General features: G+C 46.3%; 1 protein-coding gene across 1 annotated transcript in view; it reads right to left on the minus strand.

Annotated features, from left to right (window-relative positions):
- Positions 1 to 19466, minus strand: part of CLTRN (collectrin, amino acid transport regulator) — a 91543-nt gene that overhangs the window by 30462 nt on the left and 41615 nt on the right. Inside the window, exons 3-4 of the mRNA XM_040423318.1 lie at positions 14766 to 14848; positions 12370 to 12486 (exon numbers count right to left, since the gene is read on the minus strand). Of these exons, the coding sequence (XP_040279252.1) occupies positions 12370 to 12486; positions 14766 to 14848 (200 nt within the window). The remainder of the gene's footprint in view (positions 1 to 12369; positions 12487 to 14765; positions 14849 to 19466) is intronic.

The following is a 19466-nucleotide window of genomic DNA, read 5'->3' on the forward strand; positions in this document are numbered from 1 at the left end:
TATGCAAATTCCGTCTCTACCAGCAAGTAGGGCGTCTACTTGCTGGTAGCTGCTGCAGAAATCCGCCCCCTCCTCTTGTTGATTGACAGGGCCAGCCAGGATCTCCTCCTCCGGCCAGCCCTGTCGGCTTTTCAAAAATCGCGCGCCCGTGTTGAATCTGCGCAGGCGCTCTGAGATGAGGAGGCTCGTCTCCTCAGAACTCCCTCAGTGCGCCTGCGCCGATGACATCATCGAAATAGAAGACGTCATCGGCGCAGGCGCACTGAGGGAGTTCTGAGGAGACGAGCCTCCTCATCTCAGAGCGCCTGCGCAGATTCAACACGGGCGCGCGATTTTTGAAAAGCCGGCAGGGCTGGCCGGAGGAGGAGTTCCCGGCTGGCCCTGTCAATCAACAAGAGGAGGGGGCGGATTTCTGCAGCAGCTACCAGCAAGTAGACGCCCTACTTGCTGGTAGAGATGGAATTTGCATATGATAAAACTTCGTTTTTTGACTAAACTGCTGGATCAAAGTAAGGAACACTATTATATTTTAATATATCGCTATATAACTAATTTAACTAGCCCAAAAAAAAAATATCACTTTAGTGGGGTGACAGAAACCCTTTAAGTACCAGGACATAAGGGCGTACCTGTGTCCGGAAGAGGTTAAGGATAGGGAATGTCAAAAAAGGCATAAATGTCTTGGTGTGTGCATTGCGTGTTTCCTATGTGTGATTGGTGTGTGCTATATATGTTCTATGTATCAGTGGTGTATGTGCAGTATGTGACATATGCATCAGTGGCATGTGAGCCATGTTTCTTGTGTGCCACATGTGTCCAATGAGTGATTGGTGTGCGCTGCATGTGTCTTGTTTCTGACTGACTTAAAGGGACACTGACAGGGCCAATAAGCATATTGAGGTATATATATGTATATTGAGGTATATGTACAGGTCTTATAATGGGTATTACAATCATCTAAGTATCCCCCCTGTCCACATTATACATACAGTAAACTTGAGTTTTATAACCTGCTCCAACGGTCTTCAATCTGCCCAAGGGGCGGCGTTTCACCTCTCTTGTGCCCAGCCAGCCTCCCCCAACTGCCGCTTTGAAGCGCCGCCAAGCTCATGAATATTCAGTTTGCTGGGCGGCTTCTGCGGTCCCCGATCTGAAGCGCTGCGCTTAACAGTGCCCTGCGCATGCGCCGGATCTTGTGAAGTCGGGGACAGTAAGCGCCGCCCAGCGAAGTGAATATTGATGAGCTGGGCGGCGCTTACTGTACCGGACTTCACAAGATCCGGCGCATGCACAGGGCACTGTTAAGCGCAGCGCTTCAGATCAGGGACCGCAGAAGCCGCCCAGCAAACTGAATATTCATGAGCTGGGCGGCGCTTCAAAGCGGCAGTTGGGGGAGGCTGGCTGGGCGCAAGAGAGGTGAAACGCCGCCCCTTGGGCAGATTGAAGACCGTTGGAGCAGGTTATAAAACTCAAGTTTACTGTATGTATAATATGGACAGGGGGGATACTTAGATGATTGTAATACCCATTATAAGACCTGTACTGCCATATATATACCTCAATATGCTTATTGGCCCTGTCAGTGTCCCTTTAAGTGCAGGATATCCATATATGTGTAAATTCTGCCACATGTATGTTTGTGCATTTTGCTGTGAATGTCTGCCATCATACTTCATCTTTAAAGGGTTTCTGTCACCTGAAAAATGGGTATTGAGCTGGCAGACACTAGCGATGTGCTAATGTCAGCTGAACATAACTATATTAGTGCCATCTCACTGCCTGCCGCCGTTATTGAGAAAAACGAACTTTAAAAATATGCTAATTAGCCTCTAGAAGAACCTGCTCCTAGATGCTCTGTTTGCCCACCTCTTTTCACGCCCTTCTTCTCTTGATTGACAGGGCCAGGGCAGCGCTGCTCTCCTCCCGCCGGCCGTGCCTACTAAGAAAATCTCGTGCCTACGCCGCCCCGTTTAGTATTCGGCGCAGGCGCAGTGAGGGAAGGACGTTCTCCGGCAGGCGGCTTCCTCACTGTGACGTATTCAGCACAGGCGCAGTGAGGAAGCCAGCAGCCACCGAGTGTCCTTCCCTCACTGTGCCTGTGCCGAATACTAAACGGGACGGCGCAGGCGCGAGATTTTCTTAGTAGACACGGCCGGTGGGAGGAGACCAGCGTTGCCCTGGCCCTGTCAATCAAGAGAAGAAGGCCGTCAAAAGAGGTGGGCAAACTGAGCCTCTAGGAGCAGGTGCAACGCCCCCCCCCCCTGCTCCTAGAGGCTAATTAGCATATTATAAAAGTTTGTTTTTCTCAATAAAGGCTTCTGGTAGTGAGATGGCACTAATATAACAAAGGATAGATGGCGTAGCAGCACTAGGGGTATACCGTCCTCAATGTGGTGGTGCATGCAGTGTTGAACGACAGTCTGTAGCGTCCCTCCAAGTATGCATCCAAAGATAGTAAAACCGCAGCACTCTCTTGTCTCCTTAATCTCCTTATTCCATCAAATTCATGCGACGTTTCGACCTGGACGGTCTTTTTCAAGTCCAGTCCAGGTCGAAACGTCGCATGAATTTGATGGAATAAAGAGATTAAAGAGACAAGAGAGTGCTGCGGTTTTACTATCTTTGGATGGCACTAATATAGCTATGTTCAGCTGACATTAGCACATCGCTAATGTCAGCCAGCTTAATAATACCCATTTTTCAGGTGACAGAAACCCTTTAATATTTCTGTTATCACTGTAATGAACACGACCGTTGGATACCGAGTGTGTTCATTCCACATAATGCGGAACAGAACAGCCGGCATCTAATAGAACAGTCCTATACTGGTCTGTAATGCCGACAATAATAGGACATGTTCTATCATTTTGCAGAACGGCCATGTGGACATACAGACACGGAATGCACACGGAGTCATTTTTTATTTTTGCGGCCCCATTGAAGTGAAGGGTACAGACATGGAAAAAAAATAAGTTAGTGTCGCGGTCATATTGGTATTTGACCGTGACGCAGTTGCCATGCAGACTGGTTGCCGGTGGCAACGTGTTGTTGGCAGTTTGCATGTGCACTTCCCCTTTAAGGTTTGCCTCCCTGCTGTTTGGTGCCTCCTGGGTGTGGCCACAGGCTTGATATATACACCTGTGGCTTGCTGGCTGGGTGCAGTTGTACTACATGCAACGCTGTAGTACTTGGTGTTGGAGCTTTGCTCCTTGCCTGGGTGTTTCTGCCCAGTCCTTTGAGGGCCACCTTGTAGGACATACTGTCACGGTGGGGAGTGGATAAAACCCCCCAGCATACAATGTCAGGTATAAAGGAGAAGCAGCTAGGCCAGGACGCCGGAATCAGGGAGCAAGTTACGTATAAGCGGATCTGGATGGTAGGACGGCTTATACCAGGATACCTTTGGCCCTGATAATCCCTCACATAGGAGCAGGGGAGAGACGACCTGTTCTTCCCAGACACGGATGAACAGGAGTCTTAAATGGCCTAGCACCAGGGAAAGGAAACGACCATATGCAGCAACAGAGTCAGCAGGTAAGAACACCAGAAACACACTTACCTGCCGCAGCCACCACGACTGGAACCCGTGCAAAAGTACAGGTGCCCACACACCTTACAAACACCACACACAGGTATCCAGCACTCCAGATTCTGCCTGGGCCCAAAACAGCAAGGTGCACTGCAGCCCCAGGCAGCACTGCATACAGACTTATGGTTCACCCCTCCGGGAAACCAGCCCCCTTCCGGAGATACAACACACACACAGGGAAATGTCTTGCACTCATGCAGGGACAAACACCAACAACATCCCAGACATGTAGCAACAAACAAGACATACAACAAACCCACACCAAACATACAACAAGTGAGGTTGGGTACAAAGAGGATACAAGGGAGACAAAGGAATGACATTGCTAAAAGACCTTGATGTCCAACAAGGTGGCCCTCAATGACTGGGCAGATGGAATAGCCACAGAATGGAGCATAGCTTCTAGCCCACAGCAAGGCTAGAGCACAACACACCTCCAAGCTACAAGCAAAGGCTAAATAGCTAGAAGAGACCACACCCTGATCTAACCAAGTCAGGATATTAACCCCACGCACACAGCAGGGAGACACAACTTAAAGGGGAAGGGTACGTGCAAACCGCAAACTACACGTTGCCACAAGCCACGAGTCTGCACGGCAACTGCGTCACAGTCAAACACCAAAATGACCGTGACAGTGTGCAGAAGCCCTAAGGTGGGCCCCCAGAATTAGTTACACTGGTGGGCCCTAAGTACCCCAGTCCGACACTGCGTAAAATTACCATTTCATTTAGGCTCCATTCACACATCCGCAATTCTGTTCTGCATTTTGCGTAACGGAATTGTGGACCCATTCATTTCCATGGGGCCGCATGATGTGCGGCCCCGATCCGGAAATGCAGACCCGCAATTGCGGACAAGAATAGGCATATTCTATTAGTGCCGGCGATGTGCGGTTCGCAAAATGCGGAACGCACATTGCCTGTGTCCGTGTTTTGCGGATCTGCGGATCCGTGGATCCGCAAAACACACACGGATGTGTGAATGGACCCTTATACTACAAGCAGCGGGTGACTACAAAAGTAGTTTACAGATATACCGTACAGATATACCATATTTTTCGCTTTATAAGATGCACTTTCCCCCCCCAAAAGTGGGGGGGAAATGGCTGTGCGTCTTATAAAGCGAATACTAGTGAGCACTTCCATTATGGAAGCGCTCACTAGTGTGCTTTAGGTGCTGGGAGTAGGGAGTGAAGAGCTGCAAGCGCTTGTACTCACCCTCCCAGTCTGCATTCCTGGGGCCAGCGCTGCACTGTCCTGACTGCGTACAGCGTCAGGACGTAGTGCACACACTATGACCTGATGCTGCACGCAGTCAGGTGACAGGGCAGCGCAGGCAGGGAAGACAGGGGAGCGTGTCTTCTGCCGGAGGTGGAGAGGAGCCGTGGCGCAGGACAGGTAAGAGATGTTTTTTATTTTAATCTGATCTCTGAGGTCTGATGGGGGTCTCACTATGGGCTGATATAAGGTCTGATGGGGGTCTCACTATGTGGGCTGATCTGAGGTCTGATGGGGGTCTCACTATGGGCTGATATAGGGTCTGATGGGAGTCTCACTATGGGCTGATATAAGGTCTGATGGGGGTCTCACTGTGTGGACTGATCTGAGGTCTGATGGGGGTCTCACTATGGGTTGATATAAGGTCTGATGAGGGTCTCACTATGTGGGCTGATCTGAGGTCTGATGGGGGTCTCACTATGGGCTGATATAAGGTCTGATGGGGGTCTCGCTATGTGGGCTGATCTGAGGTCTGATGGGGGTCTCACTATGGGCTGATATAAGGTCTGATGGGGGTCTCCCTATGTGGGCTGATCTGAGTTCTGATGGAGGTCTCACTATGGGATTATATAAGGTCTGATGGGGGTCTCACTATGTGGGCTAATCTGAGGTCTGATGGGGGTCTCACTATGGGCTGATATAAGGTCTGATGGGTTTCTGACATGAAGGGCTGATGTGATGTCCTGATATGGGGGCCTGATCTGATGTCCTGATAATTATGGGGGCCTGATCTGATGTCCTGAAATTTATGGGGGCCTGATCTGATGTCCTGATATTTATGGGGGTCTGATCTGAGGATCTGATATGAGGTCTGATGAAAAAAAAAAAATTCTTATTTTCCTCCTCTTAAACCCTGGGGTGCGTCTTATTATCGGGTGCGTCTTATAAAGTGAAAAATGCGTTATAACACACAGATATATAGCAGGTGGATTAGGTTCTTAAGATCTGCACATAATATACAGTATACACAAGGCAGGTTTAAAGGGGTTTTCCAGTTTACATCAATATCCTTTAAAATAATAATTTATGAAGGTAGCTGTAAATTTGGTATTTTTTTCCCTTTATTGCTCATGTCTTCCCGCGCTGGACTGTGGTCACTAGAGATGGCCTTGCGGTTCGCCCAGTGGTTGGTTTGCGGCAAACTTCGCTCATTCGCGATTCGCCGAATATGCGAACATATGGCGATATTCGCTCCTGCCATATTCTTTTACATTGTGAAGAACTTTGACCCATGACACATCCATCAGGTGGTACAGCACAGCCAATTGAAAAGTTTCAGCACATGGACATACCCCCTACCTTATAAATAAACCTGATCTGGGCGCCATTTTACATTCAGTCTTTTGCCAGTGTAAGGAGAGGTTGCTGTTTGGAGCAGGGACAGACTGTTAGGGACACAAATTGCTAGCTAATAGGGCTTTTAAGGACTGGTATAGGTGTGCTATCGATAGGTGTGATACACAGAGGGGTGTGATATACTTATAATATACTTTCTAACATAGAAAGTATATTATAGTGCAATTGTATTGTGCAGCAGTTGTGTGCGGTTTTGCTGCGTCACCGCATCTACACAGAGTGACAAACACTATTTGAAGAAATTATTTCTACTGGTGGGATTTACCAGTTGCCCCCCAAAAAAACTGATTGAAGCAGGGATTTTATATACCAATATATATAATAATATACGTTCTATATAGTGCATTTAGGTAGCGCGGCATTTGTCTGGGGTTTTGCTGCGTCACTGCATCTACACAGAGTGAAAGACACTATTTGAAGAAATAATTTCTTCAAATATTTGCAAGAAAAAGTATGTATTTTCAGTTGCAAGAAAAAGTATGTGAACCCTTTGGAATGATATGGATTTCTGCATTAATTGGTCATAAAATGTGATCTGATCTTCATCTACCGTAAGTCACAACAATAGACAAGCACAGTCTGCTTAAACTAATAACACACAAAGAATTAAATGTTACCATGTTTTTATTGAACACACCATGTAAACATTCACAGTGCAGGTGGAAAAAGTATGTGAATCCTTGGATTTAATAACTGGTTGAACCTCCTTTGGCAGCAATAACTTCAACCAAACGTTTCCTGTAGTTGCAGATCAGACGTGCACAACGGTCAGGAGTAATTCTTGACCATTCCTCTTTACAGAACTGTTTCAGTTCAGCAATATTCTTGGGATGTCTGGTGTGAATCGCTTTCTTGAGGTCATGCCACAGCATCTCAATCGGGTTGAAGTCAGGACTCTGACTGGGCCACTCCAGAAGGCGTATTTTCTTCTGTTTAAGCCATTCTGTTGTTGATTTACTTCTTACTTTGGGTCGTTGTCCTGTTGCAACACCCATCTTCTGTTGAGCTTCAGCTGGTGGCCTTACGTTCTCTTGCAAAATGTCTTGATAAACTTGGGAATGATTTTTTCCTTCGATTATAGCAATCCGTCCAGGCCCTGACGCAGCAAAGCAGCCCCAAACCATGATGCCCCCACCACCATACTTCACATTCGGGATGAGGTTTTGATGTTGGTGTGCTGTGCCTCTTTTTCTCCACACATAGTGTTGTGTGTTTCTTCCAAACAACTGAACTTTGGTTTCATCTGTCTACAGAATATTTTGCCAGTACTGCTGTGGAACATCCAGGTGCTCTTGTGCAAACTGTAAACGTGCAGCAATGTTTTTTTGGACAGCAGTGGCTTCCTCTGTGGTATCCTCCCATGAAATCCATTCTTGTTTAGTGTTTTACGTATCGTAGATTCGCTAACAGGGATGTTAGCATATGCCAGAGACTTTTGTAAGTCTTTAGCTGACACTTTAGGATTCTTCTTCACCTCATTGAGCAGTCTGCGCTGTGCTCTTGCAGTCATCTTTACAGGACGGCCACTCCTAGGGAGAGTAGCAGCAGTGCTGAACTTTCTCCATTTATAGACAATTTGTCTTACCATGGACTGATGAACAGCAAGGCTTTTGGAGATACTTTTATAACCCTTTCCAGCTTTATGCAAGTCAACAATTCTTAATCGTAGGTCTTCTGAGAGCTCTTTTGTGCGAGGCATCATTCACATCAGGCAATGCTTCTTGTGAAAAGCAAACCCAGAACTGGTGTGTGTTTTTTATAGGGCAGGGCAGCTGTAACCAACACCTCCAATCTCATCTCATTGACTGGACTCCAGTTGGCTGACATCTCACTCCAATTAGCTACCATTACTCTAGGGGTTCACATACTTTTTCCACCTGTACTGTGAATGTTTACATGGTGTGTTCAATAAAAACATGGTAACATTTAATTCTTTGTGTGTTATTAGTTTAAGCAGACTGTGATTGTCTATTGTTGTGACTTAGATGAAGATCAGATCACATTTTATGACCAATTTGTGCAGAAATCCATATTATTCCAAAGGGTTCACATACTTTTTCTTGCAACTGTAGGTAGAGCAGCATTTGTCTGCGGTTTTGCTGCATTTTACTGCATCTACACAGAGTGACAAACACTATTTGAAGAAATAATTTCTACTGGTGTGATTTACCAGTTGCCCCCCAAAAAAACTGATTGAGGCAGGGGTGTGATATACCTTCTTTCACAAATACTGCTCTTCTATAGGGACTTTTGTCACAGGGTCATTTTGAAAATGACAGGCAGAGGAAGAGGCAGGCCATTCCGCAGGGGTGGTAGGGTTCGGGCAGGTGCACCAGGCTGGAGCCTAAGTGGGAAGTTGCAGAAGGTGCGTGAAATTACGTCAAAGGAAGCACCAGATTTGGTTGAGTGGCTCACTCAGCCTTCCGCTTCTGCACCCTCCTCATCCTCTCTATCTGCACCTTCTTCACTCTCTGTTGTGTCCACCCCCAAAGACACCACCACCACCACCATATCCCCTCCGCTCGAGTCAGAGGAATTATTTTCCCATACATTCCAAGACCTTACCGATGCGCAGCCATTCTTGGCATCAGATCAGGAAGAGGAGGTATAAACGGTCGCCACCCAGCCGTCTGACAGTACCCAGATCAGCCCAAGGAAGGGTGGTCCCCGCTGTTGCTGCCTACTCTGAGATCTCTAATGTCAGTGGTGGTGAAGGTGATGAATCCGATGATGACGTGTCGATGGACGTCACGTGGGTGCCCACAAGAGAGGAAGAGGATGGGAGTTCAGAGGGAGAGACGGAGCAGCAGATAGGGAAGAGAAGCATGCAGAACTTACAGTGCACAGGAGGCAAAAAGCAGACTGCTAATGTATCTGTAACAAAACATCCACCATGCAAGGTCACATCTGGCACTCCCAGGACGCCAGCACATGGCTCCGCAGTGTTCGAACGAAAATAGATGATGACGCCGGATAACCCTCTTGCCCAATGGATGACCGCTGGCTTGTCAGAACTGTTAGCCCGCCAACTACTGCCATATAAACTGGTGGACTCGGAGGCCTTTAGAAAATTTGTGGCCATTGGAACACCGCAATGGAAGGTCCCCGGAAGGAAATATTTCTCCCAGAAGGGCATCCCAGAGCTATATGGCCACGTTCAGCAGCAAGTGAATGTATCTCTGGCACACAGTGTCGGTGCCAAGATACATCTGACCACAGACACGTGGTCTAGCAAACACGGGCAGGGAAGGTACATAACTTTAACTGTCCACTGGGTGAACCTTCTGACGGCTGTCAAGCATGCAACCCGTGGCACCCGTGTAGATTTGGTGTTACCGCCATGGATTGCATGTAGGCCTGCCTCTTCTCCTCCTCCTATTCCATCCTCCCTCTCCTCCTCGGCTGACTTCTCCTTTTCCGCTGCTATCATCTCTTCCGCTGCGCCCCCCAAGATCCCCAGAACCTATTCGACGTGCCAGGTGAGACGTTGCCATACTGTGCTGATTCTGTTGTGCCTGGAAGCCAAGAGCCACACCGGTCCTGCACTCCTTTCAGCTTTGCGGTCACAGGCCGGGCAGTGGCTAACCCCGCTCAATTTGACAGTTGGTAAAGTGGTGTGCGACAACGGTGCCAATCTGATGAGCGCACTGAAACAGGGCAAAATAACACAAGTGCCGTGCATGGCACACGTCCTGAACTTAGTCGTGCAGCGATTCGTTGCCAAATACCCCGAAGTCCAGGACGTCTTGCGCCAGGCAAGGAAAATCTCTGGCCATTTTAGAAGATTTTACATGGCCATGGCTCACCTTGCTGATGTTCAGCGGCGACACCACCTGCCCGTCAGATGTCTAATTTGTGACAGCCTGACACGCTGGAACTCCACCTTGTATATGCTTGATAGTCTGCTCCAGCAGCAACGTGCCGTTAATGACTACCTGTACGAACTCTGCAGCACGACAGGTTCTGGGGAGCTTGGTTTCTTTTTCACCGTGCCAGTGGCTGCTCATGAGCGACACATGCAGACTTCTGCAGCTATTTGATGAGATCACCAAACTGGTCAGTCATAGCCAGGGCACCATCAGTGACATCGTAGCTTACGCCTTCTTTTTGGAGCGTGCATTGGGTCGTGTCATTGATCAAGCCGTCGAGGAGCAGGAGCTGGAAGATGAGAAAGTCGCAATGCTGAATGAATTCCCAGGGGGGCTACTCCATCTGAGACAAGTCAGCAGTAGTCAGAAAAGGAGTCAGAGGAGGATGGAGGCTGGGGGGAGGAGGAGGAGCAAGAAGAGCAGGCTTTAAACTTTTCGGGGATCCCTGGTGTTGTCTGTGGCTGGAGGGAGGAGACTGAGGACGACATTCTGCTGGGCGATGAGCAGGAGCCAGGGCGCTCCACCGCTTCCAATTTAGTGCAAATGGGGGCCTTCATGCTCCAGTGTATAAAAAGCATAAAGGTCAAGGACCTGTACTGGGTGGCAACATACTTAGACCCCCGGTACAAACACAAAATGGCGGACATGTTACCAGCATCACAGAGGGCTGTCAGAATGCAGCATTTCCAGGCCTTGCTGCGAGAGATGCTGCATTCTGCTGTTGCGGGCGCTGGCAGAGGAATTTCCACCCACAGAGAAACAGTTGCGGGTACCAATCCTACCGCGCTTGCAAGAAGAGGGCGGTTTAAAGATGTGTTGGTCACTTCGGCTATGAGATCATTCTTGCAGCCAACCCATCGACAGCCGCCCTCCGGATCCAGCCTCAGGGAACTCCTAGACCGACAGCCCCTGATTAAAATACATATTTTTTGTGGGAATTTTTGTCATTGATCCCCCTCTAGTATGTCACTGTCCATGTTGTGGGACTATTTGTGCACTTCTAGTAAGTATTTGGTGGCTGCAAATATGACCGAAAGGTTTTCCAGGTTCGACTGCCATTAAAGTGAATGGGGCCCGCCACAAACTTGCGGTTGGCAAACATTTGATCGTATTCGCGCGATCGCGTTCGTCCATATCCGTCCCGGCCGATGTTCGTCCATCACTAGAGAGAGAGAACATTTCTAAAAAAAAAAGTGGAAAGAGAACGGATTCCTATGCTTGCATTACATTTATGTCTTTGCATATGAGTTTCAGTGCAGACAGGGAGTAGAGACAGTTACACAGGCCAACATTAATAAAAAGGGCAGACGGATATCTTCTTTTATGACATGGGAGTACTAACTTAAATGGCTGATGACTTTTTCCACCACCAAGTTGTATGGAACCGTAATGCCATCCACAGAAATCAGTGCAATTACTTTTGCAGGCCTCTGGTTTGATAGGGAAGTTTTTGTTCATTGCGGAGTTTTTAGCAAGCTGCATGCTGCGGTATTATCTCTGTCCAAAATTCCGGATCAGATGCCGGAATGCAGGATCCGGCATTAATTTACATTACGGCATTAATTTACATTATGTAAATACGTTATTTAAAAAAAATATATAACGGATCCATTTCTCCGGATGACATCCGGAGAGACGAATTCGTTCTTGCAATGCATTTGTAATACAGATCCGCATCTGTATCTGTCTACAAATGCTGTCCGTTTGCATGCAGATTGCCTGATCCGGCAACTGCTTGCCGGATCACTCTGCCGCAAGTGTGAAAGTAGCCTTAAAGGGGCTGTGTCACATAACATATTCTATGCTGTTCAAACCAGCACCTGGATCTGAATGCTTTTGTAATTGCATGTAATTAAAAATTTTGTAAAGCCAGTGAGATATTCAATAAAATGTATCTGTATAGCGCCCCCTGATGTTTGCTCTTTTCCTTATTTTGTGATCCTCTCACTGAGCTGGTCGAACGTGCTTAGTTTAAATCTTCAACAGCCGAATGTTCTGTCAGAAGCTGTGGCAGTTACAGGGAGAGAGCTGAAGCAGAAAGGACACACCCTCTGAGCTGCCAGGCTGAAGATAATCTAGCAGAGCAACCAGAGCAATGAATGTGAAAATCTCTGGATCCATGTGAGGTACAGGGCCGGTTCTAGCTTTTTTAGGTACTGTCATGTACTATATAATGTCATTTTCTACATCAATCATGGCATAACCCCATTAAGTAATGGTGTTTTTTTTTGTTTTGTTTTTTGCAATCACAGCAGGAATCATTTACATGCGATGTACCTGATAGCATTCTTGACTTTTGTGCTTTGTATAGGTTCCGAGCTGTTTGAAGGGGATGTAACCACAAACCAGAGGGACACTCTTGGAGTTACATTGCAGATCAAAACATTTGAAATCCTGGATACAAAGAAAATACATAGCGTCAGCGTCATGCCTTTCCTTGTTTTATGATTAACCCTTTCAGCCCCTGTTTATGTGTTTTCATCTCCCTGCCTTCCCAGAGCAATAACCTTTTTTTTTCATTTTCCATTCACATAGCCGTATGAGTGCTTGTTTTTTGAGGGACAAGTTGTACTTTCTAATGGCACCATTTAAAGCGGCTCTGTCGCCAGGATCAACCCTATTAAACCAGACATACTGGATGGTAGGGCTCATCATGCTGATTAAAACTATACCTTTCTTTTGTCTGTATGCTAAACAGCTGCAGAGAAATCTGAGTATTTATTCATATGCAAATGAAAGGTTTGAGCACCAGGAGGTGGGGCTGAATCCTTTGAGCGCTGCTTTGTAACACCCCCTCTGCTCTGCACACTTCGCCCTCACCGTGATTGACAGGGCTAGACATGCTGAGGGCGGAGCTGTGTCCTAGCATCTACATATCATATACACTATGTACTATAGCTTCACCACACTGAGATGTGCTCAGAAAGCTAATCTACATATTACTGCTTCATTCACAAGCACAATATATGATTATACAGATACCAGTAATATGTGTCAGCTTATAAGCATAGAAAAGACATGCTGCTCTATGTGGTAATGCTATAGCTTGGTAGTAAGTGTATGGTTTTGCGTGTAGAGATCCCAGGTTTGAATCCTGGGAGAGATTTCCAGGATTTTTTCTTCAGCTATTTTCTTTCTTTCACATTTAACCCATAATAAAAGTCTATGGGGGTCATTTATTATCCAGAAATACGCCTATATCAGGCGTATTTCCAGCGCAGATTTATTTACGCTGCAATCTGTGACTTTTCCCCGCTCACGCCAGGTCTTAAAAAGGGCATGGCATGGACAGGAAAAAAAAAAAAATCATCATTTTCTACTGTTTTAGGCGTAGAAAATGGTCTAAATGTAAGACAGTTAGGAAGCTGGTTTACATTTAGACTGGTGCTGAATGTGCCAAAATTATGTAGAGGCCGGAACCTCTTGATAATTTCGGCGGATCCACCGCCAGATATAGGGGTTATTAAGACCTGCGTCTAAAACGCCGGATCGTAATAAATGGCCCCCTATATCCTTATCATATTGAGAATAATGCTTTTAGGCTTAAAAAGCGAATACATTTTGCTGGTTTCTTTATATTCATATATTGTGCCTGTGAATAAACCAATAATAGTTTTCAGGTTTCTAAGCAAAAAACAAAAAACAGAAAACACTATTCTCAGTTAGTAAGGCCTTTTATTGTTATGAAATTATTATATATTATTTAATACCGTATAGCCTTTTATTATGGGTTAATGAGAGAGAAAGAAATGTAACAGAAAAAAAAGTTTATGTAAGTTTCTCCCAGGATTCCAACCTGGGATCTCCAGATGCAAAACCATGCACTTATCACCAAGCTATAGCATTATTTTATGCACTTATATAGCGCTGACATATTCCGCAGCGCTTTACAGACATTAGCATCAAGCTGTCGCCAATGGGGCTCACAATCTAAGTTCCCTATCAGTATGTCTTTGGAGTGTGGGAAGAAACCAGACTACCCGGAGGAAACCCACACAAACACGGGGAGAACATACAAACACCATCCAGATGTTGTCCTTGGTCAGATTTGAATCTAAGACCCCAGCGCTGTAAGGCACCAGTGCCAACCACAGAGTCACCGTGCTTCCATAGCATTACCACAAAGAGAAGATGTTTTTTTCTATGCATATAAGATAACACATAGTACTGCTGTCTTTATAATCATATAGTGTGTCTGTGAATAAAGCATATCTCAGTGTGGTGAATAGTCATAGGGATAAATATTAGATCGCTAGGGGTCCTACTGCTGGGACCCCCACCCATCACGAGAACAGGGCCCCCCCCCCCCCCGTACTTCCTGCTGAAAATCCCATAGAATGGTCATACATGCTCGCAGCCGGTCCATTCATTTCAGGGGGGCTGTAGGGGATACGGGCCCCTGTTCTCATGATCGGTGGGGGTCCTACCACTATGATACCCTGTGTGTAGGAGATAACAAAAAAACAGAAAAGAACCCTTTAAAAAAACGTCTCCCAAGTGCCCATCTGGGCGGCTTTCCTTTTCGAAGTGCCCAGAAACCCCAGCCTTCCCTGCTTTCCATTCTTCCCCTAACCCCCAAAGGCTCTCTACCCTCTCCCATGATGTCACTCGAACGCGAATCCAAATCTCAGGCGGGCGGCGTGTGCTGCATTTCCGGCACTCTTGGAACTTACTGAATTGTATCGTCCACATGAGCTCGCATTGCAAATACCATCACAGCCTTAAAGAGGAACTCCTCATCAGCATTCCATGCATACTGTAACAGAAGAAGAGACAATGAGAGGTACGGTATGTGCCATCTTACTAATTGGTGAACTGGCGGATCTCTGTAAATATATCCACAGTATATATAGCAAATTCTACTGCAGTCATTCTAGCATGGAGAAATCATTCAGATTGTTGTAAGTCTATGTGCATTAGTTAAAACAGAGGAAGATTTCTTGTCTAAGTGCATTCCTGTGTGCAATTGTGAGGTTCTTTATTTACATGGTTCAGGGAATTTTCATTTATATTATGAGACATAATACACAAGCCTCAAGAACAAAAAAGTGGAAAAACTTAAAGGGGTTATCCAACCCCTATAATGACCCCCAAAATGCCCATGCCTCTCATACAGGTCATACTTACCTCACTCCCCGGCTGCAGCATCGCTTCTGATGCCCGCACGGCGGCCACTGCATCTCCCTGTTGCGTGGATCAACACATCAGGTGACGGGGGGAGCAGCCAATAGCAGGCCGCGATGGGGACGAGCCTCCCTAGCATCGTGGGTGGCGCCAGGGAGATACAGTGGCAGCCATGTGGGCATCAGAAGCGACGCGGGTGCCAGGAAGTGGAATAAGTATGACCGTTATGAGGGGCCCGGGCATTTTGGGGGGCATATAGGGGTTGGGTAACCCCTTTAAAGGGCTTCTGTCTTCAGAAACATGCCTAGTAAACTGGCTGCCATTAGACATGTGCTAATGGCTGAATTTAGTGTTAGGCTCCATTCAGACGAACATATGACCTCGGTGCCTGTCTGAACTCAGTGCTGCAGATGCGGACACGTTGACTTGAATCGGTCTGCGATCTGCAACATACGGCAAAAGATAGGACATGTCATGGATCGGAAGCCCACGGAAACACTCTTTTGAGGGCTTCCGGGTCCGTGCCTCTGCACCGCAAAACATGGGACATGTCCTATATTTTGCTATATGACGCGGATCACGGATCCATTCAAGTCAACACACTATGGCATGAAGTTCACACGGACGATACCCGTGTATTGCGGACCCACTGTTTGTGGTCTGCAACACGGGTACAGAGGCCATATGTTCGTCTGAATGGGGCCTTATGTCAGGTTCACATCAACGGTTCATTTTCCATTCTTCTGATCCCTCAGAACAGCAGAAAAAAAATGGATCCTGTATTTTAGGCATCCCTTATCTCTTGAAGCTCATCAAGAGAATGCCAAGAGTGTGCAAAGCAGTAATCAAAGCAAAAGGTGGCTACTTTGAAGAACCTAGAATATGACATATTTTCAGTTGTTTCACACTTGTTTGTTATGTATATAATTCCACATGTGTTAATTCATAGTTTTGATGCCTTCAGTGTGAATCTACAATTTTCATAGTCATGAAAATAAAGAAAACTCTTTGAATGAGAAGGTGTGTCCAAACTTTTGGTCTGTACTGTACATGCCCTACCAGTAGAGAGGAGTCTGTGAGAAGGCCACAGAGGTCTAGCTTAGAGCATGCAAAGTTAACAGTACTCTAGTGGCAGTGGCCACTAGGAGGATGCAGGGAGATGCCGGCAGACACAGACTGCAGGAGCCACAGGCCAGCAGAACATATCAGAGTTCTAGCGGTTATGCCCACTGGCAGCAGAGGTGTAAAATATCACATCTTTCATGAAGAAAAAGCGTGCATTTTATATATTCCCTCTACTCAAGACAAATTTCCCTCCCTCTCTGTATGTTCAAACTGCAGCCTTTCCCAGGAGGGTGGAAAAGACAGTATACTGATGGTCTGGGACGGCTGTTTCACAAGGAAGCGGCATGCTATTAGCCACAGAATTAATACTAACAGGCGGAACTGGAAGGACGTATGTCTTTTTTCAGCCTTACAAACTGCGTTTCTATGTAATATCGTTGGAGAAGATTTGTGAATGATGTGATGAAGATTGTTGATTCACAAATAATGTAAGAAATAAAATAGTATAACTGCAGCAGCACATACCCACAGCAATGTCTGCCTGAGCCTGCCTAACTAACACACTGACTGACTGAGCCTGCCTAACTAAAACACTGACTGACTGAGCCTGCCTAACTAACACACTGACTGCCTGAGCCTGCCTAACTAACACACTGACTGCCTGAGCCTGCCTAACTAACACACTGACTGACTGAGCCTGCCTAACTAACACACTGACTGACTGAGCCTGCCTAACTAACACACTGACTGACTGAGCCTGCATAACTAACACACTGGCTGATTGAGTCTGCCTAACTAACATACTGGCTGACTGAGCCTGCCTAACTAACACACTGACTGACTGAGTCTGCCTAACTAACACACTGGCTGACTGAGCCTGCCTAACTAACACACTGACTGACTGAGCCTGCCTAACTAACACACTGACTGCCTGAGCATGCCTAACTTACACACTGACTGACTGAGCCTGCATAACTAACACACTGACTGCCTGAGCCTGCCTAACACACTGGCTGGCTGAGCCTGCCTAACTAACACACTGACTGCCTGAGCATGCCTAACTTACACACTGACTGACTGAGCCTGCATAACTAACACACTGACTGCCTGAGCCTGCCTAACACACTGGCTGGCTGAGCCTGCCTAACTACACACTGACTGACTGAGCCTGCCTAACTAACACACTAAAACTGACAGAGTCTGACTCCTCAAAAATCTCTCCACCAATTTATTGGAAATCTATCTATTTTTTTCTTCTCTCTATGAAGCACATTCGCTGAAACTAACCCCCCTATCTCTCTGTATTCTGTGTTTTACTATCACTCATTCTCTTTAATACAAATTTCAGGGAAAATTCGAATGGCCGCAAAGCCGAATTTCCTTGTGCTTTGTGGTAACGAATCAATCTTCCCTGAAATGGCGGTAAAAATTTACCTGATCTATTTGAGTGCAAATAGGCCGCCACGGCCATCTTGCTTGAAGAACCCACACAAAATCTCGTGTCACCACGCACCGTACGAGATTTTGCGATGGATCTTCAAGCAAGATGGCCATGGAGGCCTCTTCGCACTCAAATGGATAAGGTAAGTACAATAAAAATTTTTTTTTAACTGATCAACCCCTGAAAGGCATCAATATTCATCTCAGATGCCATGTTCAGCAATGAATGTGGCATCTGAGGGGTTTAATGACGGGGGGGGGGGGGGGGGGGGGGGGGGCGGCGCAATCGCCGTTTCCCGTCATTGCACCTGCTACTTACAAGGAAATGTGCTTCGTGACGAAGTAATTTGTCACAAAGCAAATTTTTGGGTAAAATTCGGCAAAGCAGCCTAATCAAATTTTAAGTAACTTCGGTCATCTCTAGTATCATCAGAAGGCAGCAGCATTTCCTGGTTCCTCCTCTGCTGAGTCATTAGCGCCTCACATCTACAGTCCCTCATGATTGACTGTGATATAGGGAGGACTGCCTACAAGGCAGTATGAGGAAGCTCGCCGGGCCACCGCTTGAGGTCATGTGATCCTTCTCTGTCTAGTGATTGGTAAAATGGCAGCAGCCATTTTTAACGATTCGTGCAGGACTGATTAGGATGCATGATGGAAATCCAAAGCTTTTGGGAAATTTGCAGTGAGTCTCATTTTTGCGGAATCAATTTGCCCATCTCTAGTTATTCTCCAGTAATAGTTTGCTAGGAGCGTCAATTCTTCACAGAGCTTCCATATGCTGTCTGACAAGCGGAGACACAATCCACACATTTACTTCACACAATTCAGACTTCCACTATGGGAATTACTAGTGCCCCTTACAAAATCGGTGGCCTTGAAAAACGCATGTCTATTAATAGCAAACTATAGTGAGCCTACACGTGTCAAAAGTGGTTTAATAAATTAATGTATCACTAAAAAAAAAGATTCTAGGCGTGAAATATGTGCTGACTGAGCTGTCGAGTGGACTTTTATTAACTAGTGTCAAAGCTGTCACCTTCCAACTTAAAAAAGAAAAAATGTTCACCCCTGGGAGACACAACCACACAAGAACTGAGAAAAGCAATCCTTCTGGTTGATAGTGGTAGTAATCAGTTAACAAGAAGTCTTCATCCACCTCGTAAGCCAAGTTAAACTTTGACACAAATTTTTCCATTCTTCTCTATTGACATTCCATACTGACTAATAGGCATGGTGCAGTGGGGCAGAACTAAAGGGAATCGGTCACCAGCGACCTCCGCATCAAACTGTCTGCATAGACATATAGCTGTGGTTCACCTAATTAAAACTCTTTTTTTCTTTTGTTGATCCAATGCTTCGTTCCCAAGTTATGATACTTTTTCCTAATATGCAAATTAGGTCTTTGGTGCAATGAGGGTGTCGCCATTGCTCGTGTTGCACCGAAGCTCCACAGACTCTTCAAACAGCTGACTGGCAGGGGTATCAGGAGTCAGACCCCCGCTAATCTGATATTGATGACCTATCCCGAAGATAAGCAATCAATTAAACGGTAACGGCAGCATCTCCAGGTATTCCTTTATTAGACATACTTCAACGTATGTGTACACGGAAAGCCCAAATGCAACGTTTCGGCTACATGATAGCCTTTGTCAAGCATGTGTGGGGATTCGCTCTGGTAGTTAGGATAAACGGGCACAGTACAGAGGCAAAATACAAGTTCGTAATTCAAACTTCAGTGTTTA

Source organism: Bufo bufo, chromosome 3 (assembly GCF_905171765.1).
Source record: "Bufo bufo chromosome 3, aBufBuf1.1, whole genome shotgun sequence".
Taxonomy (NCBI): domain Eukaryota; kingdom Metazoa; phylum Chordata; class Amphibia; order Anura; family Bufonidae; genus Bufo; species Bufo bufo.